The 26,606-nt window shown below is 37.3% G+C and overlaps 2 protein-coding genes across 7 annotated transcripts in view; both read right to left on the minus strand.

Moving 5' to 3' along the window:
- Positions 1 to 191: 191 nt before the first annotated feature.
- On the minus strand, positions 192 to 2,574 carry LOC105837415 (retinol dehydrogenase 12). 6 transcript variants are annotated; one of them, XM_036289560.1, is made up of 7 exons: positions 2,183 to 2,574; positions 2,006 to 2,108; positions 1,612 to 1,693; positions 1,163 to 1,464; positions 919 to 1,038; positions 545 to 755; positions 192 to 422 (listed from the first exon to the last, which is right to left on the minus strand). In XM_036289560.1, exons 2-7 carry the CDS (start codon positions 2,103 to 2,105, stop codon positions 275 to 277), a joined length of 963 nt encoding a protein of 320 aa, XP_036145453.1. In that variant the 5' UTR covers positions 2,106 to 2,108; positions 2,183 to 2,574; the 3' UTR covers positions 192 to 274. The 6 variants fall into 6 exon arrangements, with proteins under 6 accessions (XP_036145453.1, XP_036145454.1, XP_036145452.1 ...); XM_036289561.1 differs by having other exon boundaries at positions 2,250 to 2,344; XM_036289559.1 differs by having other exon boundaries at positions 2,254 to 2,342.
- Positions 2,575 to 4,021: 1,447 nt separating this feature from the next.
- Positions 4,022 to 26,606, minus strand: part of LOC105830905 (fibroblast growth factor receptor homolog 1) — a 53,488-nt gene continuing 30,903 nt past the window's right edge. The window contains exons 2-11 of the mRNA XM_012670600.3: positions 23,448 to 23,599; positions 11,228 to 11,575; positions 10,495 to 10,890; positions 9,073 to 9,254; positions 8,676 to 8,811; positions 7,807 to 8,283; positions 6,790 to 7,276; positions 6,316 to 6,456; positions 6,114 to 6,219; positions 4,022 to 6,027 (exon numbers count right to left, since the gene is read on the minus strand). Of these exons, the coding sequence (XP_012526054.2) occupies positions 5,923 to 6,027; positions 6,114 to 6,219; positions 6,316 to 6,456; positions 6,790 to 7,276; positions 7,807 to 8,283; positions 8,676 to 8,811; positions 9,073 to 9,254; positions 10,495 to 10,890; positions 11,228 to 11,575; positions 23,448 to 23,565 (2,496 nt within the window). The 5' untranslated portion in view covers positions 23,566 to 23,599 and the 3' untranslated portion in view covers positions 4,022 to 5,922. The remainder of the gene's footprint in view (positions 6,028 to 6,113; positions 6,220 to 6,315; positions 6,457 to 6,789; positions 7,277 to 7,806; positions 8,284 to 8,675; positions 8,812 to 9,072; positions 9,255 to 10,494; positions 10,891 to 11,227; positions 11,576 to 23,447; positions 23,600 to 26,606) is intronic.

The following is a 26,606-nucleotide window of genomic DNA, read 5'->3' on the forward strand; positions in this document are numbered from 1 at the left end:
AATAATATACCATTATTATAAGCAAGCTTCAAGAATACTAAAAATTTATTATAACAATTATGTAGCACAGAATAAGATGTATTAATTGTAAAAAATACACATAGTTGCGTTTCAAAAAAGAAATATAATTGCATTTTAACAATAATTTATTAATGTTTAGTATTTATTATAGATATATTAATTATATTAGATACATTGATATATATTTTACAACTACTTATACTTTATTTATTAAAAATTTTTATGATAATTTATCTATGATTAAATAAATTTTTTAAAACATTTGATGTGAAACGGTTTCTAAAAACTTGATAAAATCTTCTTCTGGTTTCAGATTTAAAAGACAACAGGATACATCCCACAATTTTTTGGCATATTGACGATCGTTTGCCTTTGGAGATGCAGTCGCAATACCGCAATTTCTAAGAAAGGTAAAAGACAAAATTATAAATACGAAATTGATTATACTCTCTATAAATACGAAATTATGATTATACTCTCTATAAAAACAATTCGTGTAATATATAATATATATTATTCTCACGAATAATAAAATCCAGTTTCGTTGGCTGCTTTTTCATCCACGGAACAGTATATTGTTGTCTGTGCTCCTTCTTCAACATTTTTATAAAATAATTTAAGAACAAAATCAATAACTGTACCTAGGAATATTGCATTGAGGACATTCCGCAGTACGCTGGTCATTATAAGACCAGGATGTAAAGAGTATACGTTTATTCCGTGAATATTTGCCTCTGAAAATTGAAATTTTTATACTTAATTAGGTTTAACTTTTCACAATTTTAACTATAAACTCTATTTTTTTATTCTATAACCATAAAAAATGATTAAATATTAATTATTCAGTATTGAATAAATATGATTTATTCTAAAACTGATAATGTTTTTGGCCTATACCTTTCAATCGATGAGCGAGTTCTTTAGTGAAAAGGACGCTTGCCAGTTTGGTTCGGGCATAACTTCTATATTGCGTATAAGATTTTTCTGAATTAATGTCATAAAAATCTATGTCGCCATCTATAATATAAAATGTTTTTGTTATAATTTTACTTTAAATGAAAATTTTGATTATAAAAGAAAAAAATATTATGAAAGACATTTTAATTTATTTTTAAAGTCACTATCACATTACTTTACATACTAATATGTGCGATTGATGAGAGATTGACTATTCTGCAATTGGGAGAAGATAATTGCATTTTTGGTAAAAGTAAAAGTGTCAAGAGAAAATGGCTAAGATAGTTGACTTGTAATATTATTTCATGTCCATCCTCCGTTTTCTCGTATGGAACACTCGTGCCGGCATTATTTATAAGTATGTGAATAGCTGCTTCGTTTGTCAACAAGTTCTTAGCACAATCTTTCACGCTTTTTAAACTACATAAATCTAGAAAATAAATCGCAAGCTCGCCTACGTTATTCTTATATTCATCCTTTGTGATCCTAAAAATAGCGATTTACGGGTTACATTACTGTTTTTTTTTCAACACATGAAAATTTAATTAAGATAGATGTAGTTTTATATAAAAAAAAGTTAAAAACGTAATAATTTATTTAATTAATTTAATTCTTACAAATTTATATATTTACCTTGTTGGTGGATTATTCTTTATATCCTCAACTGCTTCATTTGCCTTTTTCATATTTCTGCAGCCCAGAATTACTCTAGCGCCTAATGCAAATGTTATTTAAACAAATGTTTTTAAGAGTATTTTTTATTGAGAGGATTGTAAAAAAAATTTATAACGTTCTAAATAAAAAAAATTTGAAAATGTTATTCCAGTTATTCCAGTGAAGGGACGAGGTGATTCTCTTATAAAACATTGTTTAAATATCATTATGTATAATCAATATGACAGTGATAAATATAATTTTGTATAATCACTGTCTTTTGATCAATAACAAATTTACATTTTATATATGCTAATATCTACGTAAATTTTAAAGTTTTGGACAACTTAAATTATCACTTCAGTAAAATTACCTCTTGCGTATAAATCTCTAGCAGTCTCCTTGCCAATACCATCACTTGCTCCCGTTATCACAACAGTTTTGCCATCAAGACGTGCTTTGCTCGTACACATTTGCTTGAACCACATTTCATGAAAAATACTTGACAACATTATCAATATGCAATTGACTATTTCCAGAAGTCACTCACTTTGGTTTTAACTGAATATGTTTTATTTGATTTCGCAATGTGCTTGATGTTGTTTGTCAAACGTTACCTACTTGTGTCATCGTGTTTACTGCTTACAAAAGTAATGGCTACGTTCCGATATTCACTGCCAGTACTGAAAATCTACAGTTTACGTCACATATACTGTAGATTTTCAGTACTGACAGTAAATATCGGAACGCAGCCAATATAAAGTAACTTTTTCTGCGAAACGTTACCAATTGGTTGCCAGTAAATATGATGATCTCTGATGGTGTAACTTACTTTTATAAATACACACACATACACGCACTACGAATAAAAGCAAACACAACTAATTTTCATAAACTTATTTACTCTTCTGATTTTGTCTTAAAACCGGTTTGTCATTAGTTTTATATAAAAACATGATTTTCATATAAATTGATCTTAAATAGAGTTTCCATTCTCTTACACTGAAAAAAATTGCTAAATTTAAGAAATGTTTATTTAGGTCTAGTAAATGGTTATTTTTAATATTTGCAAGAAAATATTCTTCATTAAAAATAACCGTTACTTATTATAAGGAAAAAAAGTAAATTGAGTAATCGTTTTTTTTAGCAGTAGGGTAAATATTTTTCTGTGTGCAGACAGACACAAAAAAACTCATCGGAAAAAGTTGCAACTTTTTATAATCGGTTATTAAAAAGTTGCAACGTTTTTTCAATAAATTTTAAAACATCTGCAGAGAAAAATATTTATTCTACTGCTAAGAAAAGCAATTACTCAATTTACTTCTTTCCTTATATACATATAAATTCAATCAATTATAATACATTCAACGGCTCCACGAATAGAGCTGTGTTTCGAAAGTTGTCGACAAATAAAGTGTGTTGCAACCTTTTAGTGACCGACTCTACATTAATATAAATAAAAATACATTTCGACAGACAGCATTATAGCATGCATGCGTTTATAATAGTCCTATATCAAATGCAATGGGCGATATTCAATAAGAACTCTTAAAAAAAAATTATTAAAAAATTTTTGTAAACATATTATATAGATAATAAATATTAAGCACTTAATTTTGAAATCTCGTTCTTGTAAAAATGTAGTATGTACCGGGCAATATTTAATTGGCCAGTAAGTAATTATTACTTATTTTGAGTATTAAAAGTATTAACAGCAATGCTTCTAATACTTAAAGTAAGTATTAATTACTGGCCAATTTAATACTGCTCAGTATTATATTTGTATAACGGCGAAATTTTCGAGATTTGTGGTGTTGAATCTTGTGAGTATTTTTGGAATTGCAAATTTAGCTAGAATCCCGGGATTGAAAACTCCCTAATTTTTTAAATATTTTATGCAACATTTTAAGATGTCATTTGGAATATCTGTGAAAATGTCTCAAAGATAGAAATCTCTAAATGAGTATCTTATGACAAATGTTTTAAAAATATCTTTTAAATTATTTTGTGGACATCTAAAAATATCTTGACATTTTGAATAAGACAGGAATCTTTTAAGTATCTACAAGGTCTTGATGTTTTCCAGCACAGATATTATATATATATCCCATAGAAAAAAGTTTTTATAGATTTTTGTACAGATTTTTCTCCTTCAGAATTTTTCTGCAGAATATTTTGCAGAATTTTATGTAATGTTTTTTGAAGGCGAAAACTTTGTACCAAACTCTGTAAAAACTGCAGAAATTTATTCACAAAAAATATGTAATTTTTTGTGTAGTAATTTTTGCATAATTTTTTCCTACGAGATATAACGCAAAAATAAATGCATTGCTGAATATATTTTTGATGAGGGCATTTGGGAATGAGTATTAATGAAAACACGAAGTAGTATTTTTATTTAATACAGATTGACCGATTTATTCAGGTGATGAAATTCACATTGTATTGAATTTAATGATGATTCTTTTATACGGTTTATACATAAAATCTATGCACCTCAGGTAAATGCTAATTTATTCGATATTTTATTCTATTTCATAACAAATACTCTTTAAATAAACGACCATATGTACAAGTTATGAATTAAAAAACTACCTTCTAATTCGTAAATCTGTTGTTACTTTTTACAAGAGAGATGCTTATAAAAGAGCAATATCTTAAGATTACGTAAAAAAAGAGCCTAAAGACGTGCGTATACCCAGACGGCTAGGTCTGCCAAGAACAAATTCTACAAACCGTTACAAACAAATTTTGTCAATAAAAAGGTGTCATATAACCCTTAGAGAAATTTAACTTATTTACTTACAATATTAAATTGGCCAGAAATTAATTATTTAACAAATATTAAAAGCAATTATGTTAATGTTTAACAATCTATATCTATTCAATTTTTTTGCAAAAATGGTCAACAGCCAACTTTTAATTAAAAAATAAATATTAATTCGGACAATATTATATAAGAAATTGGAATTTATTTTAAAATCTTTGACGTTGTTAGAACTGCTTTAAAATGAATTAAATTTCTACAAGGAAAGTTTGCTACGGTTTGACATATATACATACAATGTTGTTAGCAGAATGCTGGCTGAATTATAGCAATATTCATTCAATAAATATATTTGACGATTGAAATCAAGTAGATTATTTACTGCACAGATGCAGATTGCCAACAAAACTGGAGTAGAATATTCGACATATGCTTTCTGCTGTCAATCTGCTGCCAATTACATAAATTATGTCAACAGATTTAGGCTAATATTTCAAGCTGGTGCTTGATTGTTGATACAAAAATTTGTAGGGCACATGAGATATCAGCCTTGGTCAACAAAAAATACGAGCTTAACATTGACGCAAGTAATCCAATTTGCTAGTAATCCGCATTGTGGACAGAAATTTGCTCGCTGGGTATACACTCGAGGGATACTAGTATACAGTGAAATAAATTATCTACTTCTAAGCGCCTTTCTTCCATTTATACATGTATCGTGATCGCGACTGATACAACTACAAAGCTTACAATGGTACTATGGACTTTTTTCTCGCTGATTTCTCTTCTCGCGTTTCGTGAGATATATAATATATAAAATACGCGATCCGTTAGTGCTAACCGCGTAAAAAAAAACCGGCTAAAAATCTATCAGCTACTATAATACAGGAAAACATACAATTTTTCACAGTTGACTAGTTACAAAACACAATATTATGTTCTCGTTTGACATATCTGTGCGTACGATTCATCGTGTTCTAGCATACGGTCGAATATATCCCTGTCACGATAGACTTGTCACTTCGCTTGTTGTCTGACACCTCGGTAAGGCACTGTCATGGCACATTTACATTTACATCTACAAATATCTATAAGAAATATACAAATTCGCTTTTTGTGTATGAAGGCGTAGTAAAAGGTAGTGTCCTTTCGGTTTCCCCTTCGTCAGTCCCTTTTTCGATCCGAAATCCGGCGTGCATCAATTCGCAAAAAAAGCCAATAAAACACAGAATGCCCCAGTTTGTACTGCGATACGCAAATCGTTTTACTGACACACGCTTCACGATTCCTTAATTCTACGCGTTACACAGGTAAATACTGATTTATTTATTTATTTATTTTATTTGGCGTGTTTGCTTGTTTGTCAGTCGGTTATCCCACGCTCTCAGATTCCTCGTTTCCTTATTTCCCATTATGCGCTCCACTCCACTCGTTCTCGCCGATGGCTACCAGGTTCACGAGTCACCTAGAGTTATCCCAGGTATGCGAGATTCAAGTGACATTTCTCGCGAGCGCCGCGCGGCTCACAGTAGATATGGAAATGTCTCCTCGTCTTCCTCTTCCGTCTCGCTGGACTCCTGGCTGGACGGAGGGGTGTCCAGTTGAGGCAAGCCGAGATCCAAATATTCCTACAACGTCGAAGAAGCAATGTAAAATATCAAGATTGCATCATCAAAAATCTTGTCGCTTGTTTGCGAATGTCGCTCGAGCTCACCTCGTTCGCTGTTCTCGTCAATATTCTGTCGAGCTCCTCGACCAGCTCGCTGAATGTCGGCCTCTCCTCCGGCTGATAGATCCAACAGTCTCTCATGACCATATATCTGTTAGCAAGAAATCAAGAAATACGTTGAATGATATACCGTACATATATATATCGAGCATTATGAAGTCAGATCGCGCATCAAAGCATGTCTTACATGTCGACCGAGCAGTTAGGTGGCTTCTCCATTCGATAGCCGTCTTTAAGTAGCCGGAATAACTTCTCGATCGACTGCAAGGTCGGGTAGGGCGAGCTACCCAGCGACATGATCTCCCACAACAGGATCCCGTACGACCATCTAGAACAAAATTACAATAAGGGATGACAAGAGGTGAAAATAAGTGAATCGTTGATCAAAATAATCCAGCAAAATTTTCTATTGGACAAAAGATTATTCCAGCCAAAAATGATTGATCGACGATTGAATCAATTCGACGGATACTATTTGAGATTTTTATTACCTTTGACTTTATTATAATTGTTTTTATATTAATTGCAGTACCAAAACAATTATTTCTATAAGATTTCTCTAAACGAGAGATTGTTTTTCAATTGATTTTATATACGCAGTCAAACCGAGCAAAGCCAGAGACACAGTATTTTGACTGGGGTGTTATTCTTCGATACTTACACGTCGGATTGAGTGGTGTTTATGCGGTCAAATAGGGCCTCCGGAGCCATCCATTTTATCGGCAGCCGTCCTTCCGTTTTCTTCCTGTAGTAGTCTTGAGAATGAATGTCTCTGGCGAGACCGAAATCGGCGATCTTCACCACGTATTCGTCACTGACGAGGACGTTCCTGGCCGCCAGGTCTCTGTGTATACACTTTCTACTAGACAGATATTCCATCCCACGCGCCACCTGATACGCGAACGAGACCAAATCCTTTTGCATGATCTTCTTCTTCGGCTGTAATTTAATAGTCGGTTCGTATTCCGCTTTGTAACCTCGGAGGAAGTCACGTAAATTCCCGTGAGGTGCAAACTCTACGATGACGTATAGAGGACCGTTTTGAGTGCAGGCACCTAACAGATTGATAATGTTCACGTGCTTGCCGATCCCCTTCATCACCTCCATCTCTTGAACCAAGTCCACCATCTCGGGATCTGTGTGTCCCTCTATAAAAACGAAAACGCAAACATATATAAAAATAAGGACCACAAAAAAAGTATCAAATTAAAATATATTCTATTTAACAGTCATTGTTGTATGTATAAAATTCTCTATTTTTGCTTATATATGAAACAATGATGTCTTTTTTGTAAATAATTTATTTTTTTAAAGAAATTGATAATAATAATCTTAAATTTTAGCAAAATATATTTTTATTTCAATATCATAATAGTCATCTAAAAAGTACAATATATAATTGTTTTTATAATAATAGCATTAAAAAAAATGTTTATCCTTAAAGGTATTGCTATTTCTGATACATGTTTTCTATCAATTCACAAAAATTATTATTAAATAATTAAAATATATTTTTATTGATGAAACGATACACAATTCTTCATGCGAGCAAGTTTTATGTCTATTTAATGTTATGCATATAATTTTATTTCGATATTTAAGGTTTACTTTTTTCTCCTTTCCCTCTTTCTATTTTTTAAAATATATATATCGTGATTACATGTTTTTATTTGCTCACCTTTCAACATCTTTACCGCGACGACGTTGGGTATTCCAGGTTTATTGACTTTCAGCTCCGCTTTGACGACTTTGCCGAAGGCTCCTTCGCCTAAAGTATGTCCGAGCGTAAGATATTCCCTCGGAATTTCCCAACGATTATCCAATGGTATCTCATACTCGGTCACGTTGTCAGTGATATTGTCTTTGGCGACGACGGTAGATTTCTGTTTCTCGATCTTTACGATAGGCATCAGTAGCTCCTCTTCGTTAGGCGAGTTCGGCTTCTCCACAATCACCTTCTTCGTCCACTGTGTCACGAAGGCTGCCCGCGCCGTTTCTATAGCGAGTAGCTTTTTCATCTTTTCGCGTTTCAATCGATGAAAGATGTATATTACCACGACGACACCCACAGCGAAGAACAGGCAGAGAATGGCTGCGAGAACGTTCACTAGGATGTGTGGCTTTGCGGTTAGCAGTACTTTTTGTTCGTCCAACGCTGAATAAAGTTTACAAGATTAATGTAGCTTATTTAGCATTTGTATCTCACTTAAAGATATTTTATTCCCATAAAACGAGATGTAAACTTCACGAAATTTTGGGGGAAAAAGAAAAGAATAGAAAAATTGTATTTTTATTACAAGTGCGTCAAAAATGGTCCTTTTTGTGTCACTTTTTCGTGCAGGTAAACTCGCCAATTTCTTATGAGAGCGTTTTCTCGTATAAGTAATTCATTACTGCACCGTTTTTACGGTAATTTGACCAATTTTATTAAAAAATATAGAATAGCGTCGTTATATTTAAGTTTTTTAAATAATCTTTTTATTCCAAAATTAAAAATAGTGAATTCAATATAACGAACGAAAAAATTCTGTTAAGCTGTATACTCACTTTCAACAACGCGTAGATAAGCGCTGCTAAACGTTTCCCCTAAAGTATTCTGAGCGATGCACGTGTACCATCCCTCGTCCTTTTCAGTAACGTTATACAGCGTCAATTCCTCCGGATTTTCCGAATCCATTCCAGCCTGCATCGAACGAAACGCCGTTAATTGTGCGATTCTGATTCATGATCAGCGACATTTACAAAAGTATTTACACGTAATCACATATTTAAATTTGCTTCTTCGGTAAACATTAGGAGAACACAAGCCACATTAAAAGCTCAAGATATTCAAAAGATTTGAATTTAAAAGAAAGCAAAGATGGAGAGAAAGCTTATATGTAGAAAGTTTATATATAAAAGAAAAGATCGTGATTTTGCACACATGCAAGCTGCGCCCACTGACCTCCACCCGTAAGCTATCATTGGTCTTGTTGACGGTGTCGAAAGAAGTATGTTGACCGTGGTACCATTCGAGATGACGATGTGCATCGGATAACACCTGGCAGATAAAAGTAACGTTGTTTCCAATAAGCTCTGTAGTGTTACGTGGCGCCCTTGTTAGAATCGGTCGATGCGGTAATGTCTCTATAGAGAAAAAAGAAACCCAACCACCGTTTAAAGCAACGTTTACGAGTTAGTTATATATGTAGAACAAGACATATAAGAGACAAAACAAGAAATACATAGAGAATTTAGCGGTGTATCCAGGTTACCTGAAATCTTTTTACACTTAGTAAGTACGGAAGCAAAAAAATAAAAGTTTGTAAGAGCATTGCATCAGTAAATGATTGTTTCAGAAAAATATTGAGAGAAATAATAAGAGTTTAAAATAATAAAATTTTAATTAATCAATATTTTTTAGGTGTCTAATTTTCATATAAATTTAATTAAAATGTCATTTTCTACTTAAAAATGTAATTAGATTAAATTGTTTTTGCTTGTTCATTGACTGATGCAGTAACTAATATGGAAAAATAGATGTACAAACAGATTTATTCACTAAATTGTAAAAAAATAGATACATTTACTATTTACATATAAGATAAATCGTGTTATAAATACTACAAATGCTGTTTTATACATATAATATTATCCATTAAAGATCACGTTTTATTTTTCGTTCATGGTCAATGTCTTATTTCGATTTATATATGTATAAAATGGATTAAAATAAAATAAAGTAAAGAATAAAAAGAGAAAAATAAGAAAACCCATAACCGTGAAGATGTCCTAACCGACATATGCTGGAAAATAAAATAATCAAGATTGTTAATCACAATTAAGACAGAGAGTTTTCACCCAAACCTGTAAAAATTTGTTTGTTTTAGTCTTTAACAATTTTCGAAAGAAATTTTCAAAAACAGAAAGTTAATCCCCTACACCATTGAGTTAGCACAGCAACGAATTACGTTGATTTTAAACGAATATTTTCTAGGGAAAATAAATTAAGATAAATGAAGGATTAGGATCCAAGACCCAGGACCATCCACCACCATTATCGCGATAAATGGCGGCTGTACCTGGAGTAGAGTCCCTTTGGGCAATTCCTCTTGACCACCGGGATATTCGGCGACTTTCAGCCACTGTATAAAAGGTTCGAGATCGGAGTAAACGGGACACTTGAAAGTCGCAGTACTGTTGACCAGAGCGGTCACGTTCTTCGGGAAGTCCACGTAGACATACGGCTTATGCGGGTAACGCTCTGCGGTTTCGTTAGCAGATCTTTAGTCCGGCGTACGACGTAATAATAACGCGAAATTGTTCCACGGAAACGGACCGAACTCGCCTAACAAGCGGAGCGTTGTGTGTGGCGTATTCTACTCACCGATAATCTGGACTTTGAAGGTATGATCGATGCATCCCAGATAATTGCACACGATGCACGTGTAATTGCCGCTGTCCTTGGTAATGAGATCTTCCAGTCTTAGAGACCACTTGGTCTGGACCGCGACACCGAGGTCCCGCTTCGGCTCCTCGTTGTTCTTCAGCCACGTGATATTCGGCTTGGGATTGCCCACGCTCGGGCACCTCAGTCGCACCATGCTGCCCGCGGGCTTCACCACCACGTCGATCAGGTCGTTGGTAGTGTTGAAGGCGGGCGGACTCTCCGGAAGCACCTTGTGGCTGTGCTCATCCTCCACGACATCGACGTCGATTTTCTCGTCTAGATCCGCGTCCAACTTCTCACTGTCCAGGTGCAACGATCGTGGCTCAGGCAAGCCTGCGGAAGAGATTACTGCGTCGTACAACATTCGGTCGCACTTGATATTATCATTTATAATTTAAATATACGACATGATAAATGTCATATTTAAATAAAAATAGACTGAAGCAAATCGGATCAAGAGAATTAATTGACTGTTAGGGTTTTCGGATTCGGAAAGAAAGGAACAAAGTACCTTGTCAGAATAAAAGTTTCGACCAGAATGTAACGAATGTGATCTCGATCTTTATTTTGATTCAATTCATCTCATTGTCAGTTGTATCAAGGGTACAATGTGATAATAAATAAGTGAGATTCGGCGCGAGTACATATGTCATGTTATTGGATAGCTTACTTCTTGCGAGGTCGAGAGGGTCGCTGTGGTAAGGTCTGAGCATGTTCACCACAGAGGTCTTGTCATCGCTTTCATTCTGGAAGCCGTCGTTCTGCAGGTTCTCGACGCGCACAGTCACGTTCTTCCATTCGACGGTATCGTTCGATTCCAATCTACAACTGTAGACGCCGATATCCCCCGGCTCGATGTATTTGAACTTCAAAAACTGCTTGTTCACGCGTATTCTGGTGGTCGGCTTGCGTAACGCCTCGTCGTCCTTATACCACGTCGTCTCAAAATTCAAGTTTTGTTGGCAACGTAGATTGAGTTTCTCGCCCACGGATACCACAACGTCAGGATTAATTGTATCTACAACGTAAACATCATGCATTCTATTATACATCACGTAGCTAAGTCACGGATGATTCCTTAAAGTCAATTGATATTCATACTTCCTATGCGTAAAGAGTAAAACGATTCACGGCGTTTAAAATAAATTATAAATTGATCGTAGAATAAATTAAATTAATTTGAAGTTTATTCCATGTGTAGATTTTTATATTTATACGCGTTAGATTATGAAATATTGGATACAATAAGAGAAAACTGTTTGGTATTTGTGATAATTGCATGGTAAAATAATAATAATTAGAAACTCTAGTTTTATAAATAATAATGGAATTTTTATAGTTATTACTGCTACTATGTTAATAATACAATAATAACGTTATGTTTACAGTTCTGTGAAAAAAATTTTACCTTCTGTCGCATTATTCGTTTCAGATCGATTCGGCTCGTCTCGACGCGACGATCTATAATAAGTCGTCGTCGCGAAAGCTCGCGGAAGTCAGACATGAAAGTTTTACGCCTAATGAGAGAGAAAGAGAGAGAAAGAGAAACAGAGCAAAACGACACTTGGGCTTGGTTGGGTCCGGTCTGCCTATCTCCGCGATATATTTCGCGTCTGTTTGATCAAGGAAACTCATTTTCCTGCGCGGGCTCATTCATGAGACCGACCAGCCGGACCTCGGAGTATCGCCATTTGGAAAACGGCCAGAAGTGAATCGCGACACTGTCCCTTCCGACGTTCCATCTGGAATCTTATTTCCGCTCCTCCGTCTCCGGAACGCGTCGCACACTATTTTTAGAGCTATCTTCCCCGCAAACCCCCGTTACTGTCGCTCTTCCCTGGTGAATCGCCCCGTGATTACGACCGCTAATAGTATCTACTATGAAGACGCGTTTTCATCTTTCTCATCGTCGCGCAAGTTCGAAGGAACAATATTGAAATTTAGGATTATTAATCCTAGGTTATTACTCGGGGAGAGACCGGGAGAGACGGGGAGAGACCGGGAGAGACCGGGAAAGACGGGGAGAGACCGGGAGAGACGGAGAGACCGGGAGAGACGGGGAGACACCGGGAGAGACGAATAGAGACGAGAAGAGACGGGGAGAGACCGGGAGAGACGGGGAGAGACCAGGAGAGGCGAAGAATGTTTCTATTGTGTTTAAATTAAGGTAATAAGAAAAATAAAGATGGCTGTTATTTTATTGAAAAAAAGGAACTTATTTAAAACAGCCTTTTGAATGGATTTCTAAATCCATGGCAGCTTTTAGAAAAAAAAAGTTAGAAGTACGTGAATAAATGAATATTAGATTTATTAAAAATAGATAAATGCTTATTTAAAAATAAAATAAATAGAGCAACAGTAAAGCAAGGCTCTTGAAAGTTAAACAACGAAAGCAAAGAAAATTTGAAAAAAAAAACGTAGCATAAGAATAGAGAGCCACAGCAACGCGTGGCAGGGCATAGCTAGTTAATAATAAAGAACTAAAACCACAACATAATATATTAATACATATAAGCTTATAACAGCTTATGCATAAAGCTTATAACAGAGATTTTGCAAGCAAATTACCTAAGAAGGCTTTAATTAGCTGGTACATAAAAAAACTTGAGTAGTAAAATATAAGAAGTAAAAGATCAATATTTGAATTTGTTATTGTTTAAATTATTATTTTCTTGTCAAGTTCTTAACTATGATTGGCTGATTCGTTTACTGCTTGAGTTTTACTACTTGAATTTTTTTACGTACCACCAGTCTTTAGCGTTTCGATTAAAACGCAAAAAATGTCAATGTTATGTCAATGTAAATGTCTAACTAAGATATGAGCAGATAACATATTAATGTGACGTGGACGTAGAAAATTAAGGATAATAATTTATAATAAGTACAAGACACGCTCGCGCCATTTGTGTCAATCTCGTCAATCGCAGTAATAATCGATGAAGTCCCCCCCTCCCTTCCCATTTCAACGGATCTGGTTTCCGAGCTATTCCAGACGCGCCAGGAAGAAAGAGAGGCCTTAATTCAATCGAAACTCGCGCGGAGATTTTTCTTTAAACGCGAATCTTTAAACATCCTTGCGCCAAGCCCGTCCCCGCGTACAAACGAGTCGTTGTGCCCTGCGAAGAGCCCTCGACGGAAATCGATCGAGTTTATATTGTCGCTCGTCGACGTGTACGCTTCTTTCCCGCTTCGCTCTTTTTCGGGAAGCTGCGACAGATGCGAGGCACGTGGCATCACGTGGCGGTTGGCTGCGATCCGGTGCGCAAGGTTCGTAATCAACGCGGGATGTCCTCCAAAAATTAATTCACCCTCGTGCTGTCGCCCTCCTGTTGCCTTCAGAATCACATCGCTCTTTCTCTCTCTCTCTCTCTCTCTCTCTCTCTCTCTCTCTCTCTCTCTCTCTCTCTCTCTCTCTCTCTGGGGATTTTTACGTTTCGTTATTGAAAATTTTGTATTTGCATTAAACTATGCTGGATGATTTTGGTAAACCTAAATTTGGGATCGATTCCTCTCGGTACGCAACCGGCCATCTGCCTTCCGAGCCAGACGCCAGAAATAGCTTTAAATGTTTCAAGAGCTTCGCGCCACTTTTGCCGGTGTTCTCTTCCTCCCTCCTCCCTTCTTCTCCCTTTTTGCCTCCGGTTCTCCCTCGAGCTTTCCGTTGCGGTAATGAGCTTCGCGACATGTTTTGGGTGTTGGTACGGATTTACTCGTGCGCCAACCGCAAGCAGAAGAAAGTTGCTTAGAGCTATCGGTTACGTATCAGTCGCTCAAATCATCTATTTTTTTTTACTGAATATAAACGACTTCTAATGATAAAAGTATGAAATAAATAAGCAATGAGATATAGACGGAAAATTCGCAGATTACATCTCAATTAGTTTTTTTTGTGCGCAATAAAATAATAATTAGAAAATTTCAAATACGATTAATGTAATTCTTGAATAATTTATGTAATCGAGAATAATCTAATGCAGTTTTATTTTACAATGTTATGTTTATAAACGTAGAATTATTGTAGAACACCTTATTATTCATATTAAAATTCATATTAGAAAAGTTAAATCAATATTTATATAAAATCTACTTCATTCTCTCAATCGTACTAGTCAAGTTAAACCTGACTAGTGCTTATTAATTATACATTTGTAGTTGTTTTAATCATGCAAATTATTAGTTTTTATTATTATTATTATATAAATAGGCAAATGTTAAAAAAATAGTTATACTTACTATAATTGTGCATTTACAGCATTAAAATGTTTGTTTCATTTTTTAAATATTTTGTTAGAACTAAAACTATTCAAAAATATCATAATTATTATTGTAAAATAATAGTTGTTAGAACTATACACTGTTAATCCCATTTAACTATTTCATAGATCACCATTGGTCCTACTCAATATTTAATTAATTTTAATTAATTTGACTAAATAAATGGTTATAATTAGCGATATGTTAAATAATTAATATTGAGTAAGTACTTACTCAATACATCGTAGATTATAACCCATTTATTTAATCAAATTAATCAAATATTGAGTAGAAGCAGTGGCGACATATGAAATAGTTAAAAATGACTCAAATTGAGTATAATTTGCCATTGCTACTTAAACAGTGTAAAACTGTTATTAATATAACATAATAATAATAATAATAAGAAGAAGAAGAAGAATAAGAATAAGAATAAGAATGGAGTTTGTAATCATAATTATTTTACCGTTCAGTTACAGTAGTCACAAGTGCCAAATACTTTTCTTTCAGTGTACAATTATAAAAGAGACTCTTTCTTTTAAAGAGAAAAAGTCTCGGCGAATCCCGCGTTTGCAGTTCTTTCTACAGACTCCTCGTGAAATCGGCGAGAGCTTCGTCCACCGGCGTCGTCTTCGCGACCATCGCAGTGTCCAGAAATATGACTGTTTGCCACGAGTAAATAAAGTGCGCTCACGCGGCGCGCATCGCGAAAGGAACAAGTCAACTTTTGCCGGCGAATAAAAAGATGTCTCGAGAGCGCGAGACTCAACCCGCGGCCGTCGCAAGCCGTCACGGAGATATTCCGAATAAATAATTAATCCCATTTCGATTCCGATATCGAGATACGCGCGCGAGAGCCATTAGCCATTAACGTCGCGCCGCTGACGACGGAAACCCCTGCACTATTTGTCAACGTCACGCGGGCGGGCGGTCGGTTTATTTACCCGTGTCGCGTTTGAAATGCAAGCATTTTTACCCCCGATACACGTCGCGCCGTCTCCTCAACTGACGTGCGTGCATCGGCGCGGTTTTCCCTCGCGGTCGCGTTGGACGGCGATATACCATGAGGATAAGTTGTACGGCGGTCGCGTTAGAGAAACGATCTCTATCCCACGCTCGTTTCTTCAACGTCCCCTCGGCCCCCACGTCTTCGCGAAGAGCGCCAACGTATAATCTTTCAATAACACAAGTCGATCTTTTAGTGCTTTCTTAGGTTCTCTCTCTGTTTCTCTTTATCGTCAGCTCCGAGATAGCTCGATCTCGGTGCATCTCGGCCGCGCCGGCTGTAGCACGTGCCGCCGCTCGTAAATCGCTATCAAAGTTTCCGCGCAAATGGAGCTGCGCGGCTACCGGTTCTCCGGGTGCCGGACGGCTTCATAAATAACCGTCGCCGTTTCCCCGCTTCGCGGCGCGACGAGGAGTAAAAATCTCTCGTTGTACCTCGCGATTTTGTCGGCCGGTGAGACCAGTCTCGCGCGTTGTACGTCCTATTTTTGCCGACGTCCAGCGTGCTATCGAGAGGATAATCGGTAAACGATAAATCGGCCTCGGCCTCCGAACTGATTTATCTCGGTACCGGTCCGACTGTTCTCTTCAAATCGGTGGACTCGTAAATAAGACGGCGAACAGTTTCGGCACCGTCCGATCTGTCACAGTATTCTGCCCCGAAGATGAGAGGATTCGAAGAGCACTGATGTAAGCGCTTTGGCGATGCGATACGATTGTCTCGTTTGAAGCGACAAGACCGGGCCGGCAAGATGGATGGACCGTCGTCGCTCCCAGCGAGTCGTGCCAAAAATATTCCCGCACGACTGCGGCCGATCCCCACGATTTGCGCGCGAACGCACGAATTAATCCGCACAAAATTAGAAGGCTTCATAAGAGCAGCGGTGTATCTCTATATTATCTCGCGCGACTTTAGCTTTTTGTTCCGGCGAAATGAAAGATTAATCTGCTATGCTCTTTTTGCATAGCGAAAAAACTTCGTGCGTCGTCTTGTCGAAATTGACGAGACAAATTCCGGAAGAGATGAAAATCAGAGTACCAACTAGTTAACAAGTTAAAAGTTGATAACTTTGTTAAACTTAAATAAATTTATTTTGACTGTAACTATAGTTATTTTTAAAATAAAAATGACTTTTGAGAAATAGAGGCCAAACACAATTATGATGTCTTTTTCTCAAAATTGTGATTTGTTCAACAGAGCTATAAAAACTGAAATTGTTTTTTTAATCGTCAATTTCGCTACCAGATCAAATCGTATTACATCGTTCGTTCGTCTTGGATGGAAGATCTCTCACTTGTCGCTATTTTGGGATGAAATAGCCAGAAGTCGTGAGGATGGAAAGCACTGATCGTAGGAATATCATGCGCGGACAGCGTCAGGATTTACGTTCTTTTAATTGCTCGTTGTTTCTCCGCCCTCACGGAAACGAATCAGTCACTCCGAGCGAACCGCCTCGCTATTACCGATCTTCGCGTTAAAAAAAAAACCTATAAAGAATATAGAGAGAATTGTTAACCGAGACTGCACGAGAGACTCTATAGCTTTTTTTAAGAGTTAGGAAGATAAATATTTGACTCGGGATTTTTCGACGAATTTTTCCAGAGACGAATCCGCGAGGAAACGACTCGGCGCGATACGGCGCGAACACAAACAAACGATTCGCAAAATCAAACAGTGTTGAAGGCTTAGCGGATGCCGGATTATATGGATCGTTCGCGCGATTAATTCGTTACGTGAAGCGACTCGTGCAGCCCTAAGCGGTGCTCTCTAAATCTTGTAGAGTGAAAATTGAGTTTGTGTAATCAGAGGAGATTGGGCCTGTTAGTTGATCAGGGATAAGTTGATTAATTAAATCTGTGATTCAAAAAAGATACTGGAAACAGTTATACGCGTGTTTTTACACGCAGCAGGTTATCACTGCTTTGTTATCTAAAGTATTTCAGTTACCTAAAAGAAATCAACATTTTTAGTCTTATATTTTTTCTTCTTAGATTACTACACAATCAGAATATTTGTCTTTTTAAATAGTAAATGTAGATCGTATATACATATTTCCAAAAATTTATTTTTGTATTAGATCTATGTTATTATATTTGCATATTTTTTTTTTTTCAGAAATGGACTAGTAGGCAAATAGATCAATTTTATTATACCCAAAAATTTTTTTTTGCTGATATAGACAGACTTCTTGATATCACAACCAAAATGTATCGCCATTTTTTGTATCTGCTAGAATTTTGGCTGTTACGTATATAATTAGCGTGGTAAATCGTTCGAATATAATTGTACAAGCTCAATTTTCACTTTTTTAAAAGTGACGCTCCGCTCTATGTGATTTAGAGAGTGACAGAAATCACCGACTGCCGGTTCGTGTGGGAACCTATCGTTTTACTTTACGAACGAAACGGCCTATTCTCCAGTGGCTGGTAAGGAAATAAAGAAAAATCGACAGGCAAGAGAGAGAAAGAGAGCTCTCGACCTCGAAGAAGTGCCCCGCGGTGTCAGATTGCGATCGTCCCACGCGTTCGGCTTTTAGCATCTTCATTCGTAGATGCAAGGGAAGGAGAGAGATCCCTTTCATCGCCGCCGAGGTAGTGGTCGATCTTTGCGCGAGATGATGATTCGACAAAAAGAAGAAACTCTAGACACGATAATTCCATCTTGTATACGAGCGCGACTCGCAAGTTCTCTCCACGCGGAAACGTTAAAACGCCGAAGGAAAGAGAGAGAGAAAGAGAAAGAGAGAGAGAGAGAGAGAGAGAGAGAGAGAGAGAAAAACCCCCTTTTCCCCTCATTACACAATATCCTTTTTCACAGAGAACGTTCACCTATCCCGCGCCGACGCCCGTCGTTTCTTCGTTTCTTCGTGGAAATCCATCGGTGCGCAGTGCGTACAGAGTTTCGCGATAAATCGACAACGCGTATTTCATGACGCGTTTCCTTAACGGACAGCGATGTATTTTACTTACGACAAGTTAATGCTATATTATACTTTACGGTACACACGAACGAGTGTACCGTCGATCCAATTACATCGTTCTATTCCGCGGCGCGTGTTTTACGCGGCTGAAGTCGTCGGTTTTGTTTCCCTCACCCTTTCTCTCCAGAGGAGAGTACAAAGCGAGCGGGGGAGGGACGTTCTCCTCTCTTTCAACAAAAGACTCGATATATGATAATTCGAGATTTAAAAAAAAAAAAGAAACGAGCGAGCGGGACGAGCCGCGGACAGGATCGAAAGGGGAGAGTAGAGAGGAGATCCTGTTATACATTTTAACGCACCGTCCGTTCGCGTTAAGATAGCGCGTTAACAAAGTAGCCGCGGCTCCGCTAGGACAGAGGAGTGGCCTGCCAACGGAGGACGATCTGGAGCTCGACGGTCTAATTAAGATTCCACCGCCTCGTCCTGGAAGCCGCTCCTCTTATGACGGAACGCGGGGGTAAAAAGGACGTGGAGCGGCGAATAGAAACGTCGGGGATTCTTGACGGGTTCTCGGCTCGAAACGCACGCGTAATCTATCCCGCATAATTACACCTCGAAACGTCCGTCCGAGATCCCGGGGGATCCCGAAAGGGGAGGGAACGCGTGTGTCGCGTTTTATAAGCGCGCTCGTTATCTTCTAACGAACGCGCATGCCGCAGCTCGTTCCGTGTTCCGTCCCGATCGAGATTGGAGAATATCGGCCGAGTCAGCACGGAGAGCTTCCGCGTCGATTTTCCGGGTTGGTTGCGCTCCGTAAGGGAGAGACGAGCTTTCTCTTCTGAAAGGATCTTGAGCTTGCGAACGAGCGTAGATTCAACCGCGACGGGATGCAAGGTGCAACAATTCCGAGGACACGCAGGTTGCGCGCCAATCAGAGTTTTGTTCCAATCCCCCTTCGTTGTCACCAATATGCGCGACGTTTTCACCTTATATTCTTACGTCATGGAATCAACACGGGTCCAGCGGAGAATATCTCGCAGCCGCCGCCTCTCGTTCACCTCCCGATATCCCCATAAATCGCGCTGCCATCTCTTTCATTGTCCAATTGGCAATATCAGCCGCTATTACGCTGTTGAATACATTTAATAGACAAAAGATTGGCAGTGGCTCTCATCGCGGCGGCTGCGAGGACCATCTCCCTTCCTCCTCCTTCCTTCCTCTCTCTCTCTCTCTTTCTCTCTCAGAATTTAGTCCGAGAAAATGGCGTTTCGTATCCGCCACCGCCCGCGGGAGAGTATCGCTCGTCGCTGGCGATTCGGTAATAGCGCGGGCTCCGCAGAGCCCGGCTCGGCATTCAATGACCGGGCAATTGGACAATTGAGCTCAATCATAATAACGCTCATACGCATATCGTATGCCACACGGGGAGAGAGAGAGAGAGAGAAAAAGAGAGAGAGAGAGAGAGAGAGATGTGCGTCTCTCTTGTTTCGTATCGCGCGCGACACGAAACGATGTTTACTTATCAAAATGTCAATTCGCCACCACCGCCTGGGCGGAATAAGTATGTCGAAAATATAATCTAAGACGGTGATGAAGAAGGGAGAGGTGGGAGGGGGGGGGGAGAAGATGTTATGAATTTCTTCGGGCTGGGTTGCGGCGTGAAACGCAACCCCATGGTTCTACGTGTGTCGCGCGTTTACGCACGTGGCCTTCGCGTCCCGTCCACGAAATTTCGACGAAACTCTCGGGCACGCACCAACTATGGAATATAGTGGAAATTACGCTAACGCGCGACACAAAGCCGCGTCTGTTCGCCAGATGTGGTCGCCGGCCGAAATCTTCGCCCTTCCTCCCTTTCGACCCTGAACGCAACGTTAGAATTCTCTCGTGCGCGTCCGTCGAAATCGACGTTTCCATTGTCCGGAACAATAAACGAGCACCCACGCACCACGTGCTCGTACACACCGTTCGTCAAACACATTGCGATATTACGTAATAGTTCCGAGATTGGCGATGTAAAGAGAGACACTCTACTTCGTGACGAGTGTCCAAAATATTTCACGTTTATTCCGACGCAAAAAAAGGTTTAGATGTAATTAAACGAAATCTAGGCACAGAAAAATTAGTATCCAATCAACAATACACAAGCAAAACAAATCTTTTTTTAAGAGCATTTGCTAATTTTAAACCTAATTAGCTAAACGGATTAAGTAATCAGTTAAACTGTATGAATTTCTACCAGGGAAAATATTGTCTTTAATAGTTTAATAATTATTATCAAAGAGCAATTATTGTGTAATATTTTGCTGAAATTGAAGATTATCGAATTCTTTAAAGATTCAATATCCTTATTTATAAACCAATACTTATTGAATTAAACATATTAATTATTTTTTCTGCGTGACGAATTTGCGATGTTATCGCGCGGATAAATAATCGCCGTCCACATGCGACACGCATCACCAATAATTATACCCATGTGGGATATAATTATCGTCGCGCTGGCGGCGTAATTAATTGCCGTGCATGTTTCTCCTGTTGGCGGTTTGCGGTTTACAATTTTGGAGACCGAGCACAGGCAATCGTACGGTCACGCTTCCCTTGGACATCGATGACTGCAGAAGCAACCGAGTGCCAGCAGTTACGATTTAAATAGCGGCGATATGTATGCACGTGGCGTGCTCCCCCGACAAAGTTTCCCGAGAATGCAAGCGCCGATAATTAAATCGTAGCTACGAAGCCTAGGAGCGACGTGACTGGAAATAAACCAGAATCAAGCGTTGCATTTAAAAGCCTGACGGAGAAGTCGTTTCTCGGTATAGATTTCACAAAATTCCAACACGCAGCGCGAATCGTATTATTAACACGGATCGTACATGTCCGTGCCAACTTTTTTTCACACTCGAAGTATTAAGCAGTCATTATTGACCGTTTCTATTTTTTACACAATGAAAAACATTTTGTATTTATTCCAAAATTTGTGAAAATTTTTGTATTAATTTTTTATATATCTAAGAATTTTTATACATCTTAGTTTAGCGTACTGTGTGATTATGTTTATGTTATGAATAATATGTGTTAAATTATTCAACATTTTTAATTAAAAAAAATTGGTAGACAAATAAACGAATAATGTAAAAGAATGTAGTTTTGAAACGTAAATTCTATGATAAATGAATAAAATGAATATGCTAACTTATTGTTAATGTTGAAACAGAAATTTGTTTCCAAATTGTATCACATATTTTTTTTACTAATACTCACATATTTTTACTAATTGTTTTACATAATATTTATATTATTTTCTCACATATTCATGTATTGTGTTAAAAATTAATACAAAAATTTTAATGGACCACATAATATACGTTAAATTTGATACAATTTTTTCATCTGTATAGAATAATATTATATTCTTTGCATAACATACAAAAGATAAGATCTTGAAATTTATTAACTTCTCAATTATTTTAATATAATTTAATAAGTTTATAAACTTTATTTTTATACAATAATTTATTTTTTATTTTTCTTCGATCCTTTTAATAAAAAATGTCCGTATTAACTTTGTCCGTAAATAAAAAACGTCTGTAATAACTTTTTAAATAAGCGTAAAAAGATAAATTCTCTCACTGAACATCCGGAGTTAATATATAACCAAAATAATCGGTTTTCGAGTTGGAAACGTGTATTTCCTCTAGGCACGTGTGTGTCGGAGCTTCCACGCGTGCTGTTCCTTTTTCGCGTTTGTACTTCCGCTTTCGCCAGCTTCCTCGTCGGACTCGCACCGTTTCGTTCGCGCTATTTTTCACTTCGCGCAATTCGCACTGGCCGTTCCTCATCCCACTTGTTTCTTTTTTGATACGAAAATACCGCGGAGCGGAATGACATTACGGACCTTCTTTACAAATCTTTGACTCGTCTACGACCGCGCATCAGGCGCATCTCCTGGCATTCACCCGTTTAATTTCACTCGCGATTTTACTGGGGGGGAAAACAAATTCTTCCAAACTGATCGCAATGAAAAGGAAAGATAAATTATCACAGGATAATTTTGTAACTTTCTATTGTAATCCCCACGTCATTTTCAAACACAATGTTTACGGGATTTTCCGAGTACAATTCATCTTTCATCTCCTTTTGCAAATATTCCTAGAAAACGTCGTGAGGCCACTTCTCTGAATTAAACGCTCTTGAAATATAACTAAAGCATTAATAATAAGCGGCACGTTCTACGTATTAAGCTCTGTTCGTTTATATACGCAAATATGATTTAAACTCTCTCTTCCTTATTTCGAAAATTGAGCACAACAAGTATAATAAATTTGATATATGTTTCTATTCTTGTTAAATAAATAATTGTATCATTTTTCTCACACGGAAAGAACAACTGTACTGCAGCATCTAAACATTAAGTTAAATATAGATAAAAAGAATAAGTAATATTCGAAGAAAAAATAAGTATGTAAAATGCTTAAGCTTGTTGCGAAAAATTTTGCTATATCTAATGTTTAAAAATAAAGAAATTAAATTCAAATTCACATTTCTAATATTTAAAAATTATACTATATATAATATTTTATTTTTTATTGCTACTTGTATGTAGCTGAAGCTAGCAGCCAAAGGCAGCAGCCAAACGTCGAGGGGCCAGGGCTCAGTAAAATTGTTTTTTCCACAAAGAAATGCAAGAGTTACGTTATATTTTCTTACCCAGTTGAACCATCCTTGCGTCCTTACGTCTCAGCGTAAGCCCGACATCCAGGATAGCAAGAATCCCAAAGATTACGCAGATCCTCCCCGCCATTTCGACTCGCTCGGCACCGGGCATATACAGTTAATGTAATCGTGGCATGGGTGACCTCCTGAAATAGAAACCGTGTGGAAAGTTTATTTATCTTTCCCTCAACATCGAGGTGAAGTAGCACGTGGACGGAAAATGCTTTTCAACTTTTTTTTTCGGAACCCGCGAGAGCACGGTTAGCGACTTTCAATTCACAATTTCGGCCGCAATCGCCGCCGGAAGCAGCGAAGAAGGGAAAAAAAAGGTGATTGTGTGAATGGCGACGACTGAGAGAGAAAATATTCGGCCAAAGTCAAAATAAACTTGCAATTATGTCATTATTAATAATAGACGAGGAAAATGCTCATTTTCCACCGAGTTTCCTCCTCACCCTTCGGCCGCCCCTCCCTCGTCGTATTTTTTTCTTCATTTCGCGGGGAGAGTCTCTCGTCTCGCTTGGCCGACGGCCAAACCCCGAAAACGCGGTGCACTCGCCGAGGACACACCGACCATAACGGTTTTAGACACGACCGTGCTGAAACACGGCCCTGAGAGCGCCAGCATACGAGTCAACGCTTCACGTCGCACGTGCTTCCCGTCCGAAAACGACGGCGTTCGCTTTTAACGCTAGACTCGAAGTCGTCGTTGTAAATCCGCGCCGAATACGGAGTTGTACTCTTCAGCTATCGATGTAAAACACCTGGGCCGAATAAGGTCCGTCTATATAATTCATTTTATTTTTCAAAAACTCCGTTTAATAGAATTTACAAATATGATTTCTTTTATTACGTTTTACTAATGTTTGTATCGATAAACAATAAAGTTTCTTTTTTTTTACGAATACAGTCCGCGAACTTTTTAATCGCATCTTTGGATTACGTGTAAATTACCTTTGCTTTTTTTGTTTTCTTCTAATTTTTATTGTATAAAACTACACTGCGCGAACATTTACACAACAGAAGTTGAAAAGTTAGAAAAGTACCCTGCAATTATCTAAACGGAAATACACGCTCTAGCAATACTTGTTGACTTAGTGAGAGACTCTAGACATATTTCTAGTATATAAAGTCTGTGTGCTTATCTGATAATAAGATCCAAAGTTATCAACAGACATGGTAGTGTCAAATAAAGATGCAAGACCGTCCCTACTATATGTAAACCGACGAGTTATGAGATTATCGGATAAACCGATTCAATCAGTTGATCAAATTCTAACTAGGTATAATAAATAGTACAAGTTTGAATTATATATATATATATATATATATATATATATATAAAATAAAACGGTTTTTGTTTTTTCTTCTACAAGTCCTACGAGCAACGAGATGTCGCAAAATTCGAAAGGTAATTTGTCATTAATCTGCATCGCATCGCCATAACTTCACTACAAAAAACATTTCTTTTTGTTTGAAATCTTTCCCGCAAGGCAGTCAAATAAATTCAAATAAATAATGAGCGGTAACCGGTCGATATTTTGGGTCAGAGAGAAAGCTCAAGAAAAATATTCGAGAAGAAACAAGTATAACGGACCGAACGCAGATTTGACGAGAGTTCGTAAAGAGAGCGAACGAGTGAATTTTATGTGAGCCTGTAATACAATAAATCAGCAGTAGATTTTTGGCTCCATCATTCACGGACTTTGATTTTACCACGAGTCTCCAACACGCGCTTGCACCAAAAAGTAAATAAGATTATTAATCTACAGACGTTTAGTTATCATTGAAACCAGTAGAAAATATGTTATTTCTTTTTGTTTTATATTTCCAACGTCAAACTGTACTATAAGTTTTGAATTTTATAAATACAATTTTTATACACCTTAAAATTATTTAAAAATAAATTGTTTTTCATCAATCTTAATTTTAACAATAACGAACATTTATAGTTTAATAAGCTTTTTTACTTTTTTCTCTGAGCATTAAATGTCTATATTTTATGGACTCTGTAAAATTATGCACGCTCAAACACGCTTAATTATTATATTTTCATTTTTTTTATTTGCAAAAATTTCTAATTACAGATAAAGTACGTACAAAGAAACAAAATTTCTCAATTTTAGTAAATGTATTTGTAATATTAAAATTAAATTGATTTTAAATAAGTATACAATGTTTGAAGTATACAGTTTCTTCTCTTAATTATAATGTATGTGTTTTTAAGAATGCTGCTACACACATAATAATTGTCGAAATACAGCCAAAAATATGTAAAGTTCAAAGTATTTTTCAATATTTAAAATAAAAAAATAAATACAATTTATAACTGTTTGCATTACTTGCACATAATCCTTCATCTGGTACGTCAATTATTGCGTGTATTTGATGAGAAGCACGAATCTATTGAATAGTATAAAAATAATAAGTATAAAAATAAATCACTAACGTAAGAATGAAAATATAGTAATATTATCAAACAGAAAAGGTAACGACAAATAATCTCCCAGCGTTATTTTCTAACCCAGCTATTTCTTTTTGTTGTATACAACTTCAAGATTTGTAAGAGTAATTTTTATCGATGTTTTCTTGGAGCATTTCCACATATGCGCTTGTTTTCCCGTGCTGCCATTAACGACGACTGTTGAAAAGGTCGAGGGAGAGAGTAGGTCTGTTTGAAGCGGATTGTTTTCTTTGAAACATCCTAACGACCACGTGGACACGTCTTCCTACCTAGGGACTCGGCCCGAAGGAAGAATACGTTCGTGAGCCGAGGGAAATAAAAAATGATGAATCCTGCGAGCGACGATTAATATCCGACCCTTCCTCAGGGGGTCGAGAAATTTCACCCGGGTTCTCGGTGTTGGCCGGTTCTCTCGGCGCGTCACCTGTTGCGTTTTCGTCTCTCGCTCTCGAGTCGAAAGGAGTTCGTCGATGTCTCATCTCTCCGTCAGAGAATCACGGTCGTGAGAAGTTTTTTCGTTAGCGTCCAAGACCAGAAAAACACCGTAACGAGAGAAGGCACAAGCGAAACTGAAGAGAAACCATATTTTACTGAGATATGATGTTACGGAGACAATTCGATAGTTTTGCGAAAAGAAACCCGTGGAAAAATCTGGTGACCAGATTGCCGCAATGAGACAACATGTGATT

Source organism: Monomorium pharaonis, chromosome 7, assembly GCF_013373865.1.
Source record: "Monomorium pharaonis isolate MP-MQ-018 chromosome 7, ASM1337386v2, whole genome shotgun sequence".
NCBI lineage: Eukaryota > Metazoa > Arthropoda > Insecta > Hymenoptera > Formicidae > Monomorium > Monomorium pharaonis.